This window comes from Lactuca virosa, chromosome 5 (assembly GCF_052849685.1).
Source record: "Lactuca virosa cultivar CGN04683 chromosome 5, Lactuca_virosa_CGN04683_v6, whole genome shotgun sequence".
NCBI lineage: Eukaryota > Viridiplantae > Streptophyta > Magnoliopsida > Asterales > Asteraceae > Lactuca > Lactuca virosa.
The window spans coordinates 221,740,511-221,764,499 of record NC_136430.1 but is presented as its reverse complement, the minus strand read 5'-3'; the positions used below and the strand labels follow the sequence as shown (position 1 = coordinate 221,764,499).

The 23,989-nt window shown below is 42.0% G+C and overlaps 1 protein-coding gene across 1 annotated transcript; it reads right to left on the bottom strand.

Annotated features, from left to right (window-relative positions):
- Positions 1-1,880: 1,880 nt before the first annotated feature.
- On the bottom strand, positions 1,881-3,298 carry LOC145112399 (uncharacterized). The gene is made up of 4 exons (XM_079048564.1): positions 3,077-3,298; positions 2,771-3,020; positions 2,416-2,665; positions 1,881-2,316 (listed from the first exon to the last, which is right to left on the bottom strand). The coding sequence occupies exons 1-4, from the start codon at positions 3,296-3,298 to the stop codon at positions 1,881-1,883; spliced, it is 1,158 nt and encodes a 385-aa protein (XP_078904690.1).
- Positions 3,299-23,989: the final 20,691 nt, after the last annotated feature.

Sequence of the window (23,989 nt, the reverse complement as noted above, 5' to 3'; positions counted from 1 at the left end):
ATAATAATTATAAGGGTAAAATAGTCTTTTTATATGGATTAGGGACCAACATTATTATTGTTTGAACCATAGGGACGCAATTTACTTTAATTTTAACAAATGCCTTTTAACTACGAAATAGTTAAATAAAAATGGCAAAAAAAATATAAGATTGTGATTTAATCAATTAAATAAAAGACCCTATATATATATTAGGATTTTTGTTGGATTAAACCTCCAATTTATTTGTTTTTCCATAAATATTTTTTTTTCTATTTTTCTATTTTATATTTTTATATTTGGCTCTATGGGTGAGCAACAGATGGATTGGACTGAACCGACACAGGCGTCGGACCGGTATCGGTTTTATGTCACCGGGTCAGTTATCGATTCTTTGTTTAAACTATATCAGTTCTAGTTTTTTTACCGGCTCAATTCGTCGGTTCGATTTTGGACCAGAATTTTAAGAAACATATTTTTTTCTAAACTTTTATCCTAATCTATGTGATATTGTTTTCATTGGTTTTCCCCTTCATTTTCTCCCTACGACGGGGTATCTAATGTAACGTCCGGTTTCCAGGTAAATTTCTTAAATTTTAAATGTTTATTTATTTTGCAACGGTGGGCATTATGTTGGGCGTAATTGAGGTATGTTGGGCGTACCTCGGTGAATCTTGGACACGGGGTTTTCCCCATGGAAATGTTTTAAAAACCGGTTTTTTAGTTGAACTGGTAAGGTGACCGGTTCGCAATTCAACCGGTTTAACCGGTTCGACCGTCGGGTCAACCAGTTTCAATATTTTCATGTTTTTTTTAATTGCAAAAATTGCAAAAATGGTCCCTGTGGTATGCAAAATTTTGGGGTTTTAGTCCAAACCACGAGTTTTTTGGATCCATGGTCCTTTTGGAGTGGTTTGTATGTGGTTTTGGTCCCTGGACTTAACTCCCGTTAAGTAGGATCTGTTAAGCCCCCTCATGTGCCTCACATGTGAGGGTAAAATCGTCATTTCATATGTTAGGGACCATTTTTGCATAAACATTTTTTGGCTTAATTCCTTTTAAATATCCCCACTTCCTGCGATCTTCTTCCCCAACGTTCCCCAACGTCTCTTTTCTTCTACTCTTCTTCTTCTTGAGCTCTGCTACAACAAAAATGGTTCTATGTTTTTGTGGAAAAATTGTTGTGGTGAAAACGTCTTGGACCCCTATGAATCCAGGAAGGAGATTTTTTGCATGCCCTATGAATGATTCCGTTTGTGGGTTTATCGGGTGGCTTGATCAATGCTAAGAAATTTGAATTCAGTGTAGGAACGGTGCAATGAGTTGGTTAGAAGTATGAACATGCTACAGGATCAATGCAATGAACTGATATGCAGGAACAACATGTTGGTGGAAAATTGCAAAGCATTGTAGGATGACAATTTGAAGCTGAAAATGTACCTGTTTGGAAGTTGGTTTTTTTGTGATTGTCTTCTTCTGTATTTGGTTTGTGTAGGGGTATACTGTGAAGGGTATTTTGGTCATTTTGTTGTAATTTTATGTGATCATGTTTGTAGTGACTTATGATGTTAATGAATGTTTTACCAAAATGGTATGAATGTATCAAAATTAACATATGAATAGAAATGGTATGAATGTATTACCAAAATGTATATATTATAACCAATTGTACATAACCAAAATGCACATTTCATTAAGATTTGTAATATAACTACCAAAGTTTCTAAACATAACAACCAAAGATTATAAACATGACCAAAAGGGACACATTACCATACCTAAGATAACAACCAAGTTTTCATAACAACCAACCAAAAGTTTTCAACAAAATATTGTAAACATAACAACCAAGTTTTCATAACCAACCAAAATCACAGAAAACCCCATGCATGCATGACACATTACTTCTTGGACTGATTCCCACCTTGCCCTTTACAGGTCCTAGAGTTGTGTCCCTTGTTCTTGCATTTGCTACAAGTAACACTGATATGCTTCCTTGATAGCTTTTGCACTCCATCATTTGTTGGTTTTTGGGAACCTCCTTCTTGTGTAGCATTTACTCCATCACCTTGACTTGCCCTCTGTTTTTTGCTTAACCTTTCACCCTCACTTTGTCTTCTTATTTTCTTAGGCCTTCCCACTTGAGTGTGATGTGGAGGAGGGATTAGCTTTGTGGGGCATTCACTTTTGGGCCACATGGATCTCCCCTTAATTGGCTCCACCTTAAAAGAATAAGCCTTTTTCCATGTCTCTAGAAAATACACCTTGTGAACCCATTTGTAAATGTCAAGCTCAGCCTCTGGGTCTTTACTCATATTCAGAGTTGCAATTGCATGTCTGCATGGAATTCCAATTAATTCCCATTTTCTGCAAGTGCATGTTTTGTTCCTAACATCAACCACATGTTGATCCTGCAAAGCTCATGTGACTTGATACTTGTCTCCCCCATTCCACCTAGCAATGTATTGTGAAGCAACTGTTTTTCTTACAGCTAGGATGTCTGTTGTTGTGGGTGTTAGTGGACCTTTAGCCTTTTTCATTTCCTTCATGACATTGCATATCCTCTTCATTAGATACTCCCTTATGTATTCTAAACATCCAATGACAGGTTTATCCCTTCCTTTCTCTATCTTCCCATTAAACACTTCACACATGTTTGATATCAGCACATCAAAAACTGCTCTTCCTGTTAGTACATTACCATTAAAAAACATTTAATACAATTAACATACAAGTATAACAGTTCACTAAGTGAAAGACATAAGGACCAAATTGGAATATATAGAATTACCTGAAAAATGACTCCTTACCCAATGTGCAGGAGGAATTTGCTTTAACCATTCACATGCCTCCTTATCATACTGACTAAACTCCTTCATCAAATGTTCAAACTTAGGAATGGTGGTAGCTGATGCACACCTCCATAAGTGGTCCCTGTACTCTGTTTGCCTCCATCTTTTCCTCATATTGTCATGAATATGTCTGATACAATATCTATGCTCAACATTGGGAAACAATTGATCAACTGCTGTATGTAAACCCTGCATGAATCAATTGTCAATCATTAGAATTAACTAAAAACCACACTTTAAATTACCAAATGTGAAAAAACCACTTCCAGCTTTACCTTTTGCCTGTCACTTATGAAAGTAAAATTTGAGTTTCTTCCAAGGTCCAAGTTATCCCCAAGGTTATCTAAAAACCACTTCCAACTTTCTGTGTTTTCAGACTCAACAATCCCATATGCTAATGGGTAAATTCCATTATTGGAATCAAGACCAACTGCTGAAAGGGCCTGCCTAGGGAATGGTCCTTTCATGAAGGCACCATCCTGCTGGATTCATAGGGACCAAGCCACCCTTTAAACCCACAAACGAAATCATTCATAGGGCATGCAAAAAATCTCCTTCCTGGATTCATAGGGGTCCAAGACGTTTTCACCACAGCAACTTTTCCACAAAAACATAGAACCATTTTGGCTGTAGCAGAGCTCAAGAAGAAGAAGAGTAGAAGAAAAGAGACATTGGGGAACGTTGGGGAAGAAGATCGCAGGAAGTGTGGATATTTAAAAGGAATTAAGCCAAAAAAACGTTTATGCAAAAATGGTCCCTAACATATGAAATGACGATTTTACCCTCACGTGTGAGGCACATGAGGGGGCTTAACAGATCCTACTTAACGGGAGTTAAGTCCAGGGACCAAAACCACATACAACCCACTCCAAAAGGACCATGGATCCAAAAAACTCGTGGTTTGGACTAAAACCCCAAAATTTTGCATACCACAGGGACCATTTTTGCAATTTTGACTTTTTATTTTTATTTTTATTTTTCTACACATACATACATATATAAATCATGAATTTGATGTTTACAAGTTCAAACATTAAAAATACATATAAAAATAAGTTGTAGATGAATCCAAGTACATTAAAATAACACATAACCATAAGTTTTAGTGTTTTACATCAATCCATATACGTCAAAAAGAAAATAAAGTATAATACCGTAACAAAATATAGTTTTAGCTGAATACGAACACATCAAAAAACTTTATAACATTTATCGTATGTTTTTTTAGAGAAAACAAAATAGATTGAAAAAAAAAACTCGAAAGTTTATTATGTAAATGGTTCTTTTTCAGCCCTCGCAACGGTATCGGGACTAGATCAACACGAAACCTCTCCCCAAGCACATTCAGGACACAGTCCTGATACACCCTCGCAGAACTCACAGTGCGGTCGTCCGCAATCTCAACCTCAAGCGGGGAATCCAGAGTCACTGGCGCATCCCGAAACTTCTTGCTAAGCGTAAGAGATACAAACGATTGGGTAGCTCCTTAATCGAACAAAACGTGAGCAGACATACCATTGACCAAAAAGGTCCCTATACATAAGCACAATATACACATAAGCAATGCAATAAATTTGAAGCATGGGGATAAAATATGTACCAGCCACAACGCCTGGAGCTGCTCGAGCCTCCTCGGTAGTCAACTGAAATGCGCGACTCTTCACCGTTGGAGCATCCACCTTAGCAGGGCGGCCATCAGTAATCCTCATTGTGTCGGACGCAGGCGTCGCCACTGCTCCTCCCCCTCCCTACAACCTCAGACAATCGGCCTTTTTATGGCTAGTTTGGTTGCAGTGGAAACAAATCAAGCCCTTCTTGGGGCAATCCCTACTCACGTGGCCCTGCTGACCACACGTATAACATATCAGGCCCGTCCCCCGGAAAACTCCACCATGACATCTCCCACACTTGGCACACCGGACACGGCCCTGCTCGCCCCTACTGGATGAATCCGAGGTCTTAGGGTTTTTAGCCTGACCTACTGCTGTCTGTGCCTGCTCAGGCTTCCGCTTGGTGCGGAAGTCCAACTCCATCTCCCGCTCACGGGCCTTCTCCACCATCTCATTCAGGTTTTTGCACCCTGTGAAGCTCACAAACTCCCGGATATCATCCCTCAACATGGAATGATACATCGTCCTCCTCATGTCCTCATCGGTAGCATACTGTGGGATCAACAATGCTCGTTCTCGAAACTTGGCGGTGATCTCCGCCACAGTCTCGATGGTCTGCTGGAGCTCCTGGAACTCCCTCACCAGCCTCTGCACCTCAACAGATGGTGCAAACTCCAAATCAAATCGTCGAACAAACTCGGCCCATGTCATCTCAGCCACACCGGCTGCTCCCACCTGACTAGTCACCTCTCCCCACCAGTCTCGGGCTCTGTCTCTCAGCATACATGAAGCCAAACCCACCTTTGCCGCATCAGGGCAAGAACTCGTGTGTTGGGCGTTCTCTATATCCGCCACCCAGCGTCGGCTAACAATGGGGTCCCTGACCCCGAAAAACTCTGACGCCTCGTATGCCTTGAACTCCCGGAACGAGGGAGTTCGGGCCCCAACCTGTCCTGCAGAAATCTCGGCTCTGAATGCCCTGAGCCTCTCCTCCATGATCTCCATCATACCCTCCTTGGTTGTCCCAAAGATAACTGGGGTAGCGTCAAGGATGCCCCTCGTAACCTCGGCTGCGATGAGCTCACGCAGCCTCTCGTTAATGGGCTCGGTACCATCGCCCGACCAAGATCCATATCCCGATCCTAATCCCCCATGTAACACCCGATTCCTGGTACGCAGTCAATTCAAGCATTTCTTGTGTTTTTCTCTGGGACTCGACGAGTTGGAGGCCCAACTCGTCGAGTAGAGTCGAGATCCGCGGACAGTTTAAGTGACCTACTCGACGAGTCGGAATACTGACTCGGAGAGTAGGTGCTGGTTAAGTGAAACCCTAAATCTGAAGGTTTGCACCCTATTTAAACACCTTATCTCAGCCTCCATCGTCCCTTATACTCCCAGAATACATCATATCGAAACCCTAGCCGTTTTGTGTGTTCTAAGGCCATTTTGGTGCTTTTTGGTGGGTTGTGAAGCTTGAGAAGAGGAAAGGAGCTTGTGAGACCAAGGGGAAACAAGAAGATCCAGAGTTTGGAGCTCATTTTCAGCTTATTGGAGGTATGAAGTTGAACCTTTTTCTATAGATCTTGATTTTTTGGGCCTTTTCCTTCATCTTTCTAAGCCTTAAAGAGGTGGTATCCGGGATTTAGTGTTGGAAGTCAGTGTATGCTTTAGATCCAGGTCTATTGGGGGGGGGGGGGTTATGGCACAAAGGTGCCCATTTTGTTGCCATGAACACCCCATGCACCATGGAGGCCATCTTTTATGAATTTTTGGGCCAAAGACCCATTGCATGTGTACCACGTTTGGAACTTTACGTATGAAATGGACATTAGGGGGGCAGATCTATGGTTTTGAGGTGTTAAGACCCATTGAAATCGACTGTATAGTATTGCTCAAGGATGGACTCGACGAGTTGTTCTTGGGACTCGGCGAGTCGCGGTGTAATGACCACCAAATCCTTTCTGTGGATGGACCAGTTGTTAGGGAGGAAAGTCCTGTAGATGTTTAGACGCGAAAAGGGACATGGGAATCATGGGACTCGACGAGTGTATGAACAGGCTCGGCGAGTCCAAGGCAATCTCCCAATCTTTGAAGATGAACTCGACGAGTTATTCATACAACTCGGCGAGTCGTAGACCGGACACGTTCTTATGAGGGAGATGAACTCGCCGAGTTCAAAGAGGAACTCGACGAGTCGAATGAAGATGGTGATGGGTTTTGAGCATTCTAACACTCCTAAGTGTACATTCAACCCTAGAAAACCTTGGATCTATGTTTGTCTAAAATACATGCAAAATACTTTTTCCAAGGTTCATAATCCTATCTAGCATACATGGGGAACTTTAAACATAAAAGATGGCTAGAATTACATACCTTGTAGTTGATTTGATTCCTTGAAAAACCTTGAGAGCCTAGCACCCCAAGTGTGATGCCTCAAATGTTTCACACAACACCAAGTGCTTTGGAATGACTTTGAGAGAATGTAGAACACTTCTAAATTCGGTTTTCCCTCTATTCTTTTTAGTGTAGCCGATTTTGGTGGATGTCATGTTCTTTATATAGTGTGTTACACTTAGGGTTACACCATGTAAACCCTAATGTAACATGGCTCTTCAGTTCCATGACCCATGGGTTTGTAACTCCCATGGAGCATCCATGGAGCATCCTATGGACCTTAGCCCAACTTGATAATCCATGGAGCATCTAGCCCACTATACAAGTATGGATGATTTACACAATCAACCCATATATTTAATTAGTCTCCTTTTCGATCACTTAATTAATTCTAGATTAATTCTTGATCAATACTAACTAAATAATATTATTAATATATTAGAACTTATAATATATTAATAAACCACAAGTGTTATTTCTCTCATTTAGTCTATCCAAATGCATGATTCCATGCAACCCAAATGGACCATGCCGGGTCGGGTCAAGTACATACCAGAAATAGTTATGGACTTAGACACCTTATCCAAGAGTCTCCCACTTGGATAAGTCTAATAACTATAACTGCAAGAATGACTTCAGGAACCGATCAGCAATCGTAGCTCTTTTCAAGGTCTCTCGGAAGTGAGAAGATGATGATACGCCATTTAAGATAAGTGATCATATAATCCTCTGTTCTAGATATCAGCCAGACAAATACATGGAACAATGTCTTACTTATTGTCCTGCAGTTTGTTTCTCGATTTCCGATTTGTTTGACATAGAACTTAATTGAACACATCAATTTAGTTCTGACCGGGCCTGGTACATAGGTCAAAACAAAATCATCGAGGGGCCCAGATATCGCTTCTAATCCAAGACGGAACAGATAAACTTCGACTCATATGCTTGTTCTACTACTTGTTGAATCACACACAAAAGCACGTTTTATAACATCGAGTTACCAATGCGTTTTCGTACGATCAATGCATAATCAACTCATAGGCAACAAGTCATATTTCTAGATTTGAAGACGTATACGATATTACCGTCTCACGATCACTCGAGATAAATTCCATGAAGTGATACCAGTGAGCGTGGGTTGAATCCAATACTCAGAACTTATGAGCACTCATGAGTGTTGTAGCATCTCTTGATATGTCTAACCACATAGCCCTCTACAAGCCAACTTCATGACAGTCTTAATTCATATCTACTTCCAACATATGGCCGACTGTGGAAAATTTGAATAATATGTAAAACATAGCATAAAAATTCTAGAAGTCAAAACATGCAAAAGAAATAATAGTAAACGATCGACAGAAGATAGCAACACTTTACTTATAAATAAACACAACTTTTATTCATCATCAAATGTCAATTACACTTTACAAATTTCAAAATTATCTAACTACTAAATCTAATATCATCCTTCAGCCCTATGCGCCTTGCATGTTGGAGATGCTTAGCCCTACTCAGTCCCTTCGTGAGGGGATCTGCTGGGTTCTCATCCGATGATACCCTCTTTACCACGAGGAGTCCTTCTTCTATTCGATGTCTGATGAAATGGTATTTTCTGTCAATGTGTCTGGATCTCCCGTGATCCCTTGGTTCCTTGGCTAAGGCAACTGCACTTTCACTATCACAGAAAATTTCCATAGACTCCTTTATAGCTGGTACAACTCCAAGGTCTCCAATGAAGTTCTTCAGCCATATTGCCTCCTTTGCTGCCTCGCTTGCCGCTATATACTCTGATTCGCAAGTTGAATCAGCCACTGTCTCCTGCTTGGAAATTTTCCAAGTAATTGCTCCTCCGTTAAGGTAAAGACCCAGCCCTACTGAGAGCGGAAATTATCCCTATCAGTCTGGAAGCTAGCATCACTATACCCTACAACTCTCAAGTCATCACTCCCACCAAGGGTAAGGACCCAGTCCTTAGTCCTCCGCGGGTACTTGAGAATGTTCTTTACCGCAGTCCAGTGAGCTTTGCCAGGGTTCCCCCGATATCTGCTGACCATGCTCAATGCAAAGGCCACATCAGGACGAGTACAAGTCATAGCATACATGATCGATCCTACAGCGGAAGCATAAGGTACTCGACTCATTTCTGCTATCTCATCCTCGGTACTCGGGCCCTGAGTCTTACTCAATCTAGCGTTACACTGGATAGGTAACTCTCCCTTTTTGGAATCCTGCATGCTGAACCTCTTCAGCACCTTATCAAAGTAGGTACTCTGACTAAGTCCAATTAGTCTTTTACTCCGGTCTCTCAGAATCCTTATCCCTAGAATATAGGCAGCTTCTCCTAGGTCTTTCATAGTGAAACACTTCCCAAGCCAGGACTTCACTTCCTGCAGGGTTGGGATGTCATTTCCTATGAGTAGTATGTCATCCACATACAGTACCAAAAAGCTAACTATACTCCCACTAGCCTTGAAATATACACAAGATTCATCTTCACTCCTCGAAAAGCCAAACTCTTTGACTTTCTCATCGAAACAAAGATTCCATCTGCGAGGTGCTTGTTTCAATCCATAGATGGATTTCTCAAGCTTACACACTCTATTAGGGTACTCTATACTGACAAAAACCTCTGGCTGACACATGTAAACATCCTCAGCCAACTTTCCATTAAGGAAAGCGGTTTTGACATCCATTTGCCATATTTCATAGTCATGAAATGCAGCAATGGCTAACAATACCCTAATAGACTTAATCTTGGCTACTGGTGAAAAGGTCTCATCATAATCAACTCCTGGAGTTTGAGAAAAGCCCTTTGCAACCAGTCGCGCCTTATAAGTATGTACATTACCATCCATGTCGGTCTTCTTCTTGAAGATCTATTTGCACCCAACTGTCTTACGACCTGGTACATTGTCAACCAAGTTCCAAACTTGATTGTCATACATGGACTGTATCTCGCTGTCCATTGCCTCTTTCCATTTAGCAGACTCGGGGCCTGCCATGGCTTCCGCATAGCTGTTAGGTTCATCCAGACTTACCAGTGTCTCATCACTGATAAGTGTCTCACCTTCCGCAGTAATATGGAAACCATAGTAGTGCTCAGGTATATTCCTAACTCTCGTGGAACGCCTCAGAGGTACAGACTCGTCAATTGGATCAACAGGAGTTTCCTCCTCAAGTTGACTGTTAGGGTTTGAGGTTCCTTCACCACTTGACTCTTGAATTTCTTCAAGGTCAATTTTCCTCCCACTGTTTCCTTGGCTTATGAACTCTCTCTCTCGAAAGACACCCCTCCTTGCTACAAAGACCACATTCTCACTAGGTCTGTAGAAGAGGTAACCAAAGGATTTATGTGGGTAGCCGATGAAAATACACCTCTCACTTCGAGGTTCGAGCTTATCATGAGTCTCGTGTCTCACGAAAGCTTCGCAACCCCAAATCTTGATGTGGGCTAGATTAGGAACTTTTCCAGTCCACATCTCATGAGGTGTTTTGGCAACCTTCTTTGTAGGGACCAGATTAAGGATATGGGCGGCAGTCTCTAAGGCATACCCCCAGAATGAGACTGGTAGTGAAGCTCGACTCATCATGGAACGAACTATGTCCAAAAAGGTTTGATTACGCCTCTCAACTACACCATTCAACTGTGGTGTCCTGGGAGGTGTCAATTGTGAGACAACCCCACATTCCTTTAGATAGTCGAGGAACTCTGTACTAAGATACTCACCACCACAATCGGATCGAAGCATCTTAATGTTCCTGCCCAATTGATTCTCGACTTCCTGTTTAAACTCTTTAAACCTTTCGAAAGTCTCTGACTTATGCTTAATTAAGTAGACATATCCATATCTACTATAATCATCTGTAAAAGTCACATAATAACGATTAGCATCCCTTATGGAAGTTTTGAGGGTCCACACACATCTGTGTCTACTAGATCCAACAAACCTTCACCCCTATCACAAGAACCTGTGAAGGGTGACTTTGTCATTTTTCCAAGTAAGCATGATTCACAACTATCATCTGAATTTATGTCAAATGACTCCAAGACTCCATCCTTTTGGAGTTGGCCTATGCGTTTCTTGCTTACATGTCCAAGACGACAATGTCATAATGATGCTTTATCCAAGTTATTATCATTAGTAGAATCAATACACAACACATTATTTCCTAAGTTATCTACAACAGACACAGCTTCATACACACCATCACAAGGTAATACTTTAAAATACAACACATTATTAAAGAAAGCATTTATTCCACCAACTTCATTATCAAAAGAAAAGGTAAACCCTTGTTTGTACAAAGCATGAAAGGAAATAATATTTCTTGCCATTTCAGGCGAGTAACAACATTTATTCAAATCTAAAGTAAACCCACTACTTAGCAACAAAGTATAAACTCCAATCTTTGTGACAGGTGAAGCTTTCCTATTCCCCATGATCAACTTTATCTTTCCATGCTCCACATTCTCACTTCTTCTTAGTTCCTACAAATCAGAACAAATATTAATACCACAGCCAGTATCAAGGACCCAAGAGTTAGAATAGGGTGAGTTATTAGATAATATATTGTAAATACCTGTATGGTTGGGTTTTACTTTCCCATCCTTCAAATCTTGCTGGTACTTTGGGCAGTTCCGCTTCCAGTGCGCCTTTTCATGGCAATAGAAGCATTCAGCCTCTTTTGGATCAGAAAAAGGAGTGGCGAAACCTTTCTTGGTTCCACTTGTAGAGGAGCCATCAAGGGTCTTACCCTTGGTACCCTTAGAAGGGTTCTTCCTTTTTTTCCCTCTACCTTTCCCGATTGCCAGGACAGGTGCGGAGTTTGGAGTAGGAGTAGGAGTGGTAACAACTGACTTACCTTTAAGACCACTTTCGGTGGTCTTCAAGAGTCCTTGAAGTTTGCTGAGGGTGACTTCTTCCTTGTTCATGTGGTATGTTATGCGGAATTGATCATAACACGATGGTAAGGAGTGCAAAATGATATCTATTGCTAACTCCTCGGGGAAGTTCACATTCAGCTTCATCAAACGGTCCACGTACCTTTGCATTTTCTGCATGTGGCCCGTGATGGGTTCACCATCCTTCATCCGGGTTGTTATCATGGAGGAGATGATTTCATATCGCTCTTGACGAGCACTCTGATGGTAGCGGTCCATCAAATCCTGGTGCATCTCAAAAGGATAGTAGTCCTCATAGGACTTTTAGAGCTCGGCTGTCATAGTGGCCATCATGATGCATGCCACTTTGGTAGCATCTCTTTCATGTGCCTCATATTCAGCAAACTCCTCAGGAGTAGCAGTCAGCTCAGGTACCTTAATCTCCTTGTCGAGAACATATTCTTTGTTCTCATACCGAGTGACCATCCTGATGTTCCTGATCCAATCTGTAAAGTTGGATCCATCAAATATGACTCTCCCATAAAGGTTCATGAGAGAGAAGGAGTTGGAAGGGTTTGAGCCAGAAGCAGCATTGTTGGAAGACATCTGAAAAAGAAGAAAAGACAAGTTTAGTTTAGATATAAAGATAGTCCTTAATAAAACACCCAAATGTAAAATTAAGGCTAGGATCCAATCACAATATATTATAACTTAGAAGAGGGATGTCGTAATCTAAGCTAAAACATATTTGAAAGGTAGGTGAATGACGATTCACCAATTTCCACCATAAAAAACGAAATATATAAATTATTAGGTTTTATTTGGATTTTTAGAAACTCCTATATTCTTTTGAGATTCATTGAACTTTTCAATGGCATGTTTCAATCTCGAGTGAGCCCTTCATGTTTTGTGACTGGGATACCGATGATCACAAAACAAGGTGTGAAGTAACCATGCAAATTACTTGGTACCCTTAATGTTTTTTCACTTAATCGATGTGCCGGTTAACCACACGCGCTCCATCGACCTATGAGAAACCTTAAGTCACCCTTTTCCTACCTTGTTAAGTCCAAGTTAGTGTGCCGGTTAACCACGCACGCTCCACTAACGACTTAATCAAAGTGCAAAGTGTAATTTCATGGGTTAGCACCTTATTCACATTTTCCTAAAGTAACTAAGATTGGGAATTTACAAAAAATATTTAGTTACTTTATAATAATCATTATACTTTTAATAAGAATTTTAAGTCATTGTCCTACCCGTTCGGCTAACGACCCTCCACCAGTCAAGGAAGCGGTGGGTGAGAGTGGACACCCATTAAGCTGCCATTTTATAGGCAACAACCTTATACCCCCCCTTATAGACCGGCTTCGTGAATGAGGCCTACTAACGGTAAAACGACTTTGATCTTATACATACATACACACATATATATATATATATATATATATATATATATATATATATATATATTATTAACTTATAATATTATAAAGTATAAGGGTTGAATTTTAACTTTTGAAATTCTAAGGGTTGGAACTAAAGTTTACTAGATGACTTTACATGTTCCAAAACTTGAGGGCAAGTTTTGTTACTTTACAAAACCTTTCAATTCATAACTTATGAGTTATTAAAATGAAGACTCTTCATTTTTGTAACTTATGTGTTCTTTTAATGGATTTAATACAAAGTGACTTTTGGTTATCCATAACTTGAGGACAAGTTATGGACTCCATTAAAACACATGATGATCATGAATTCAACATTAAACAAGTAATTCCTATGATCTATCAAGAACTCATAAGAACATGAATAATCATATCAAAATTTCAAGAACATATGAACACATATAATCATGTAATTTTGATATTATCCATTGTAAATGGATTAGAACAATCATTACACCATCTAAAACAAGTTTTAAAACACCAAAACAGTTTAGGGTAATGTTTCTAGTCCATTTCCAGCAGCAAAACTCGAAAAAATGCACTCAGGGGCTCCTACTCGTCGAGTGCAAGAACCTACTCGACGAGTAGGATGCGTTTACTCATGGACTCGTCGAGTCCCCCCATGGACTCGGCGAGTTCATGCTTCAGAATGCATAAAAACGAGTTTTTTTCACAATTTTGCATCAAGTATCAAACAAACAAGCCTAATCTCTGATACCACTGATGGGTTTTGAGCATTCTAACACTCCTAAGTGTACATGCAACCCTAGAAAACCTTGGATCTATGTTTGTCTAAAATACATGCAAAATACGTTTTCCAAGGTTCATAATCCTATCTAGCATACATGGGGAACTTTAAACATAAAAGATGGCTAGAATTACATACCTTGTAGTTGATTTGATTCCTTGAAAAACCTTGAGAGCCTAGCACCCTAAGTGTGATGCCTCAAATGTTTCACACAACACCAAGTGCTTTGGAATGACTTTGAGAGAATGTAGAACACTTCTAAATTCAGTTTGCCCTCTATTCTTTTTAGTGTAGCCGATTTTGGTGGATGTCATGTTCTTTATATAGTGTGTTACACTTAGGGTTACACCATGTAAACCCTAATGTAACATGGCTCTTCATTTCCATGACCCATGGGTTTGTAACTCCCATGGAGCATCCATGGAGCATCCTATGGACCTTAGCCCAACTTGATAATCCATGGAGCATCTAGCTCACTATACAAGTATGGATGATTTACACAATCAACCCATATATTTAATTAGTCTCATTTTCGATTACTTAATTAATTCTAGATTAATTCTTGATCAATACTAACTAAATAATATTATTAATATATTAGAACTTATAATATATTAATAAACCACAAGTGTTATTTCTCTCATTTAGTCTATCCAAATGCATGATGCCATGCAACCCAAATGGACCATGTCGGGTCGGGTCAAGTACATACCAGAAATAGTTATGGACTTAGACACCTTATCCAACAAATGGTCCCGATGTTTTGAATGAAGGAGAACCCGTCGAGTTCTTGCTAGACTCGACGAGTGGAGTCGGGGTTGGATCGGGTTAGTGGAGTATGGACTCGACGAGTTGGTAGACCAACTCGGCGAGTCAGGTCGACTGGGTGTTGACTTTGACCAATGTTGACCTTTCTTGGTTTTAGTATTGACCCTGGTTAGGGTTGTTTGTTCTGTTTGATGACTTGAGGGTTGTCGTGTAGGGATTGAGGGGTCGAGGAGAGCCGACCTTCACGCCGAGGACAGTTCAGACACTACACGACATCGAGGTGAGTTACCTTCCAGTAGGATTGGGTCTAAGGCACCAAGGGCGGCCCACTAGTGATTGTTAGTTGGGATGATTATCTTTGTGATAATTGTCTTGTCTGTTATTGTTGGATATGTGAGTATGCTAGATTGCTTGGTATGGAAGTATGCTAGTTGCTTTGTTATGTGAGATAGTATCAGTAGGAGGGGACTAGTCCCTGATTCGTTCGTTAGGACCAATGGGTAGGTCGGACACCCCAGATATGTCTGACAGCATGATTGTGATATGGTATTATGTGTTAGCAGTAGGGGGTGAAATAGTCCCCATGTTCGGTTGAGATAGACCGGAGGGTAGGTCAGCACCCCAGAATGGCTTGACATGGGTAGGTCAGCACCCCAGAATGGCCTGACATGGGTAAGTCAGCACCCCAGAATGGCTTGACATGGGTAGGACGGGCGCCCCATAATTGCCCGGCAGTATGCATGCTATGTGGTTCTTTGGTATGTTGTATGATGGGGGAAGTCACTAAGCTTTGTGCTTACAGTTTCAGTTTTGGTTTCAGGAACCTCTTCGTCTAAGGGGAAGGAGTCGGCGGTGTAGCAGCGCGTCACACACACACCTATGATTTCCGCTTAGAGTTTTCTGGGATTGTACTCTGATATTTGATACTTCGGATGTTTTGGTTTGAGACTTGATATTATGGTTCTAGGTATTGACATGATTTTGGCAATGATTTGATAAACTATTTTATAAATCACTTAATTAAAATGAAATTTTTGGCCTCGAATTTTAGGATGTTACACCCCAGCTCCATGTCGTGTCACCACCATACTGAACTGCAATGTCATAATCATAATGATCAGGATATCCAAAAAGGGGATCCTCCCACACTGGTCCTCCTTAGAGCTTCCAGATCTAGCATCAGTTCAGGTACATGTCATGTGCTTTCAGTAGTACGGGTCCAATACTACCTTTCACACCTACCTGTACTTTCCCTAAGGCTCTATCTGATAACTCCAATTCGTCCCATAAAACAACATATCCCACAAGCTACAATCATCACTCAAATCCTAGGTTATCATAAGATTTGCTCTACCCACATTAATCAGACCAATCATAACAGGTTGCCTTTATGCATGCAAATTATACACAGAAAAGGATCAAATAGACTTTCGAATAAGAGATTCTACCCTAGGACCACAACTATAAAAGGAACAGGAAATAAGGCCAAATCAATCATTCTAAGGCTATAAGCTCCTAACCGTATACAAATTTAAAATCATACACATAGCAAGATCCATACGATTATCATAACTCAAATATCAGTATAGCATGGGTAACATACTGGGGAACTACTTACTTGGCTCGGCCGATCACGCGCATTGCACTCTCCTCTTTTCCATTCTTAAAAAGTTTTAACTTTTATTTTTGAAAACAATTTTACCATTTCCTCAGTTTGAGTCCTGAAACACCCGAGAGTGTGCCCGAATCCCTCAAACCAAGGCTCTGATACCAACTTGTAACGACCCAATTTTCAAACGAATTTTTTTCATTTTTAATTAGCCAAAACAATTTTCATAAAACATAAAATCTCAATACAATTGTTTTCAAATCCATAACCACAACAACATTATTTCAAATCATCAGAGTGTCCCATAAAAATGCCCTAGAAAGAGTGCATGCCGCGCCATCAAGCCTTGCCCTTGCCCTTGGGCTCAGATGTACCTGAAACAAATCCACAAACTGTAAGCTAATGTTGTGAGTTCCCCAGAGCATACCCCACACACAACTCACATAACACATATCATATTAGCTAAAAAAGCTACATATATCACATAAGCCATGGATACAAACATATAAGGAAGCCATGGAAACCCACCAAGATCTTACACCTAGTGTCACTGGAACCCCCATGTGGTCTTAACTACCTGCCATGGGAACCCCCATATGGTATTCCTGCCATGGGAACCCCCACATGGTCTTCTCTACTGCCATGGGAACCCCCACATGGTCTTCACTACCAAGAAAATATCATACAAACTAAACATGCAAATATACTAGGATGTCATGGAAACCCTCCAAGGTCTTACACCAAATGCCATGGGAACCCCCATGTGGTCTCAGTCTACTGCCACGGGAACCCCCCGGGGTCTTCCATGCAAATGTCATACTAACATAACGCATAATCAATTGACAATCCACATATCATAAAATGGGTCGGCCTTGGTGCCTTAGACCCACTGGTATGGTGAGAAGACTCACCTCTCGAATGCTGAACTGACAAGCTAAGATCAGATAAATCCCACGCACTGCTCCAACTCAACTGCCTATAATCATCATGTGATTAACTTGTCACAATCTCGAAATACCATAATCATCCTCAAAGTCAACCCTGGTCAACCCTGGTCAAAGTCAAGGTCAACAGTCCATGTTGACCTCAACTCGTCGAGTGCATCCAGCAATTCGTCGAGTTCCTCTCGAGTCCATTCCACTGAATCTCGAGCCAACTCGCTGAGTCACCTAAGTGACTCGTCGAGTTCATCAAATGTCCAAAATACCAAAATTTCATGCAGACCCAAAACCCTAATCCTTCACTGCACCCATTCAGAATCTCAAAAACGGGTAAACCCTACCCGACTCATCGAGTCGACTAAGGGACTCGACGAGTTCCTTCAGTCCTTTTGTGTTCAATCCTTTCCAGTGGGATCTAAAGCCCCAAACTTCAGATCCAACCTCCCCTAGTACAGTTACCACGTAAAGTTGCAAACTTTACGTGCATGCAAGGACATACAAGGCTAAAACATCACAACTAAGCTTCCTAAAAGGTTTTAGCGCATGGAAAGGGCCTAAGATGGATAAAGTGAGCAACTTTATGTCATTGAGGAACTAGAGAAGTCCAGATCTGGAACTATATCTTTGTGACAAGTCAAAATCCGAGTATGACCTCATTTTGCACCAAAAGTGACCATATTCTTCCATAAAATGAGATCTAAGCAAATAGAGATCAAGGTAGAACCTTTTTACCTCTAAATGGATGCTAACAACAAGTAGATGTCGGATCCAAAGCCTTCCCCTCTCTTCAATCTCCTCAACCTTCAAGTTTCCTTCTCAAAAGCACAAGTTCTACTCTCCAAGGCTCACACACACTCAAGGAAGCACCAAAATGAGGCTAGGGTTTCTTTCTGGACTGTAAGAACGATGAAAGAGGCTACAAATGAGCCACAAGTTCTTTAAATAGGGTACAAACCCCTAAAAATTAGGGTTTCCCTTTACAGCGCCTACTCGTCGAGTTGGGGCCTTCCGACTCGTCGAGTAGGTTCTAAGTCTCGCGTCCTCATAAATGATCTCTACTCGACGAGTTGGAGCTCCCCAACTCGCCGAGTCCATGCAAAAAACCCAAAAAAATAGATAACTTAATTAATACCTGGAACAGGTGTTACAAATCTCACCGACTTGAACTAGATTTCATCCTCGAAGTCTACTGACGCGAACAAGTCCGGATAGTGTTCTCACATCTCGTCCTCCGGCTCCCATCTCGTCCTCCGGCTCTTTGATTATATCCAACAATGGAGAGATCACCGTCATCCTCAAACAAACGTTCCCAATCGGGGAACCTGCCGCCTTGTGACTCAAAGCATCGGCACCACGTTGGGCTTCCCTGGATGGTATTAGATTTCACAGTTATAATCTTTCAGCATATCCAACCACCTCCTCTGTCGCATGTTAGGTTCTGTTGATCCAACCACCTCCTATGTCGCATGTTGACATTCGGAGATGTGTCCTGTTCAAATATCTTTTTCGGATTGAGAGGTGAGTTTTCCTCACTGTACTTGTGGGTCGAAGGCACCAATGTCGGTCCACTAGGTTATGTATCCTGGTATATAGGATGATGGTATGCTAGTTATATGTTAGATTAGTAGATTTGTATGAATACATGTATTTGTTGGATATGTGTTTATGTTTATCCGTTGTATATGTCGACATATTGTGGAGGGGTTGAGGCGGTCCTGCTTTGTGCTGGAGGCCAAGATACCTGGGGAGGTCCGGATAGGTTGTAGGCCCTGCGAGGCGGTCCAGTTAGGCTGAAAGCTCATATTTTCATGTTGTTGTTTGTTATATTGTGTGATGGTACTTTGGGGAAACTCAATAAGCTTTGGATTACGGTTTCATTTTATTGTTTCAAGTACTTCAGAGGATCATGGGAAAGAGAAGGCGTGATCGTGCACATCTTCCTGTTATTATGATATTGGATTTTGGGATACTCTGATTATGATTACACTTTTGAAACAATGGTTTTGTAAACACTTTATGGTTAATGGTTCGTTTTTGAAAAATTTAAGCTTCTATGATTTTAGGGGTGTAAAAAGTTGGTGTCAGAGCCTTGGTTTGAGAGAATTGGTTTGTGTGAATCCAGACTCAAACTAATGAACTGCAAAAAAATTTAAAATGGTTTTCAAAATTGTTTTCAAAAGTAACCAAGGAAGGACGTGATGTGTATGATCATTCGGAGCAAGAAAGTATACCCTAAGTTAACCACACTGTTATTTGATATAATGTTTATGGTAGAATAGCATGCTAGTGGTAGGCTAGGGATCTTCAGGAATTGCATGATAGAATTGCCTGATATATGATGCCTGATAGCCTAGGAGTGCGTCTTGTATGAAATTGACATCGTTACTATAGTTGCTTAGTGTGTGCATCATAGTTGTATATAACTAAGATTTTATAGCCTGAGAATGTTTGATTTAGCCCTATTTCCTGAGAATGTTGGTGGAAGTTTCATGGGTGAGTAGGTGTGTGAGCAGTTGGTCAGGTGAGGCGTGATTAGCCACTCTCTAGGGAGTGAGGATAGGATGTATGTGTATCCTAGTTGTTGTATCTGTTTTGGGCGGTTGTGATGATCTTTGAGACAAATACGGGTAGGTGTGGAAGATAGTATGGTCCTGTACTACTAAAAGCACAAGACCCGTATGTGTAGCAAGGAATTTACAAACCCCAAGGGTTTCGTTTGTCCGGAATGGTTTTATGGTATAAATTGCGGCATTTCTGATATATTTTGGTTTATTTTCAGTATGGTGTTCACGAGGGGAACAGGTTCTGGATCTAGAGCGGTGGCCAGGATAGGTCATGATTAACCGATGATCAGATTCGAGAGATGATTGATGTTGAGGTGGTTACTGTTGTCTGGGGATCAATTCTGGAGTTGTTTGGGTCTATCACGACCGCCATGATTGAGCTTTTCGATGATCAATATGATGCACTTTCTAAGGCTGTTGTTGTTACAGCTACCGTGGTTGTTGTTGCCGCAGGGGTTTGAGGGGAGAGAGCTTTCCAGTACCGATACTTCGACAATAGAAAGCTCCCGGAGTTTGATAGGGTCTGAGACCCAATTATGGCGATGAGGTGGTTTTCTGATGTGGAGGGTTGTTTCTTGACATGCTATTGCCATGTTGACCAGAAGTTCAAGTGCACCCTAAACCTTCTCCAGTCATGTGCGAAGAATTAATGGAGATTGGTGACTGGCTCTTACACTCCTGAGAAGAGAGTTGTTGTTACTTTGGAGCAGTTCTCAGAGATTTTCTACACGAGGTATGTTCCCTTGGTGGAGAGGGAGAGGTTGGCTCAGCAGTATCTGAATCTGAGACAAGGGACTGAGACGGTGATGGAGATCACCAAGACGTTTACTGAGAGGGCTCTTTTTCTGCCCTGAGTTTGCTGCTTCTCAGCAGTCTTAGATGACCCGGTACTTGAGCATGCTCAAAACGGATATCCGCCAGTTCGTGTCTACCCAGCGTTATGGTACTCCCGTTAAGCTTCAAGAGGCCGCGAGGAGGCAGGAGATTGAGATAGATCTCCAGGCGAGGGAGCTGAGGCAGGCTCCTGTGCATTCATAACTTGCTGAAAAGCAGTGCAAGTCCGCTGATTCGAGATCTGGGGGACATAGGGGCCGCACTTGTGTCAAGTACGACAAGGTTCATGATGGTGCTTGTCAATATTTATCTGGATGCTATAAATGTAGCAAGGAGGGGCATTATGCCAAGGATTATCGTCAGCAGGCCCCAGTATCGAGCACCAGGATCTGTTACCACTATGAGCAGGTTGGCCATATTAAGGCCAAATATCCATTGCTCACTGTGAGGTCGGTGTAGGATCCAACACCGGCTACCTTAAGGATCACGGATGGGGGTCAGGGTAGGGAGGATCCCCCGAGGGATCGAGGTCATGCTTTCCAACTCATTACAAAGTAGGCCAGGGCGGTGTTAGGCATCGTTACTGGTATGTTTCTATTTATTATGTTGTCGGTTATTTTATGGTGTGCTTATGTTTATGATTCTGCTAAGTACCTTCTTAGTGAATTCCTCGCATGCTCTTGTGCTTTTCGACTCGGGTGCGAGTCGGTCGTTTGTATCTCAGCCTTTTAGTAGGGGTTTTGATATGACTCTTGGAGAGTTGGAGTGTCCGTTGCGGGTTTCTATCACCAACGAACACGGGGTTTCGGCATCGAGTGTTTATCAGGGTTGTGTCTTGGAGATTTTTAGGGTGCCTTATTTGATTGTTCTGATTTCTATCCTCACGGGGGATGTATGCGTGATAGTAGGGATAGATTGGCTGAGCAGGTTTGGGGCTATGATTGACTGTGAGATTCAGCGGGTGGTAGTTCGAACCCCAAGTGGGGGAAAGTTAGTTATTTATGGAGAGGGTACCAGGATTGGGTAAGCCTTTTGTTCTGCTGCCAGGGCTCGGCAGTATATTCAGCATGGTTGAATGGGTTATCTTGCGTATGTTGTTAATACTCAGGCTGGGAAGCAGGTTTCGGTTTCAGATGTGTTGTTGTTAGAGAGTTTGTTGATGTTTTCCCGGAGGAGTTACTCGGTGTACCTCTTGAGAGGCAGGTTAAGTTCAATATTGATTTGGTTCTAGTTGCGGCTCCGATTGCCAAGGCGTCATACCGATTGGCACCACCTGAGATACAGGAGTTGTCCTCTCAGCTTCAAGAGCTATTGGGCAAGTAGTTTATTAGACCGAGCAGTTCGCTGTGGGGAGCACCAATCTTGTTTGTCAAGAAGAATGATGGTTCACATCGGATGTGCATTAATTATCGGGATTTGAACAAGTTGACGGTAAAAAAAAATGTTACCTACTTCCATGGATTGATGACCTCTTTGATCAGTTGCAGGGTGCATCTTCGTTCTCCAAGATCGATTTGAGGTCGGGGTATCATCAGATGAGGGTTACATAGGAGGACGTGGAGAAAACCGCGTTTCGGACTCGTTATGGTCATTACGAGTTCGTGGTGATGCCATTTAGGCTCACCAATGCTCCTGCGGCATTTATGGACTTGATGAATCAGGTATGTAGGCCGATGCTCGAGCAACCAGTCATTGTTTTCATTGATGATATCTTGGTGTATTCCAAGACCAGGGATCAGCATGAGGAGCACCTTCGAGAGCTTCTAAGAGTTTTTAGGCGAGATCGGTTGTACGCCAAGTTCTCAAAGTGTGAGTTTTGGTTATGAGAGGTCTAGTTCTTGGGGCATCTCGTTAACCAAAATGGGATTTTGGTCGATCCGGCCAAGATTGAAGTCGTGATGCAGTGGGAGGTCCCGAAGTCTCCCTCGGAGATCAGGAGTTTCTTGGGATTAGTAAGGTATTATCAGAGATTTATTCAGGAGTTCTCCAAGATTGCGGTACCCCTCACTCGTCTAACGAGGAAGGGCGTGGATTTCCGTTGGGGTCCTGAGCAGTAGGTTGCGTTCGAGACACTGAGACAGAAGTTGTGTGAGGCCCCAGTGTTGACCCTCCCTAAGGGTGTTGAGGATTTTGTCGTGTATTGTGATGCATCCATCACTGCTTTGGGAGCGGTTCTTATGCAGCGTGGGAGAGTCATTGTGTATGCTTATAGGCAGCTGAATCCGCATGAGGGTCGATATCCGACACATGATTTAGAGTTGGGGCGGTGGTTTTTGCCCTCAAGATTTAGCAACGTTACCTATATGGGGTTCGGTGAACCATCTACACGGACCACAAGAGTTTGAGGTATCTCATGGACCAGCCGAAGATGAATATGAGACACTGTAGATAGCTTTATGTAATCAAGGATTATGACTGCGAGATTTTGTATCACCCAGGGATAGCGAATGTGGTCGCTGATGTTTTGAGCCGCAAGACGGCTACTTCTGCTATTGAGAGCTTATGTATGAGGATTGCGATTGATTTGCCACTGTTAGATTTGATTGAGGAGGATCAGGCCGAGGGAGTCAAGAAAGAGAATTGGAAACAGGAGAGACTCAGGGGTGAGATTGACAGGTTTGCTACTGACAGTCGTGGATTGTTGACCCGGCATGGACGGGTTTGGGTGCCAGACTTTGTTGGGATCAGACAGACTATGCTGGAAGAGGCACATAAGTCCAGGTTTTCGATACATTCTGGAGCCACCAAGATGTATCGGGATTTGAGACTTAGTTATTGGTGGTCATACATGAAGAGAGAGATAGCCTGGTATGTTGAGAGGTGCTTGACCCATCAGATGGTCAAGGCTGAGCACCAGAGAATGCATGGCAAGTTGTAGCCATTGGAGGTTCCCATGTGGAAATGGGAACATATTACTATAGATTTCATTACCAAGTTACCTTGGACGGCAAAGGGATTCGATGTGATAGGGGTTATAGTAGACCGTCTGACCAAGAGCGCCCACTTTCTAGCCATTCGAGATAGCTCTTCAGCCAAGAAATTGGCCGATTTATATGTGCGAGAGATTGTTGCTCGGCATGGTATTCCAGTCTCCATTGTATCGGATCGAGATGTTTGGTTCACATCTCGTTTTTGGTAGAAGTTCCACGGGGAACTGGGTACGAAGTTGTATCTTAGCACCGCTTATCATCAACAGACGGATGGTCAGAGCGAGCGGACCATTCAGACGCTCAAGGATATGTTGCGAGCCCGTGTGATTGATTTTGGTGGGAGTTGGGACTCCTACCTTCCCCTAGCTGAGTTTTCTTACAACAACAGCTATCACTCCAACATTGGTGCACCACCTTTCGAGCTTCTCTA

Coding starts and splice junctions, on each gene's coding strand:
- LOC145112399 (XM_079048564.1), bottom strand. CDS start 3,298: ATGAAAGGACCATTCCCTAGGCAGGCCCTTTCAGCAGTTGGTCTTGAT. Junction 3,021..3,076: donor AAGTGGTTTTTTCACATTTG/GTAATTTAAAGT, acceptor TGATTCATGCAG/GGTTTACATACAGCAGTTGA. Junction 2,666..2,770: donor GGTAAGGAGTCATTTTTCAG/GTAATTCTATAT, acceptor ATGTACTAACAG/GAAGAGCAGTTTTTGATGTG.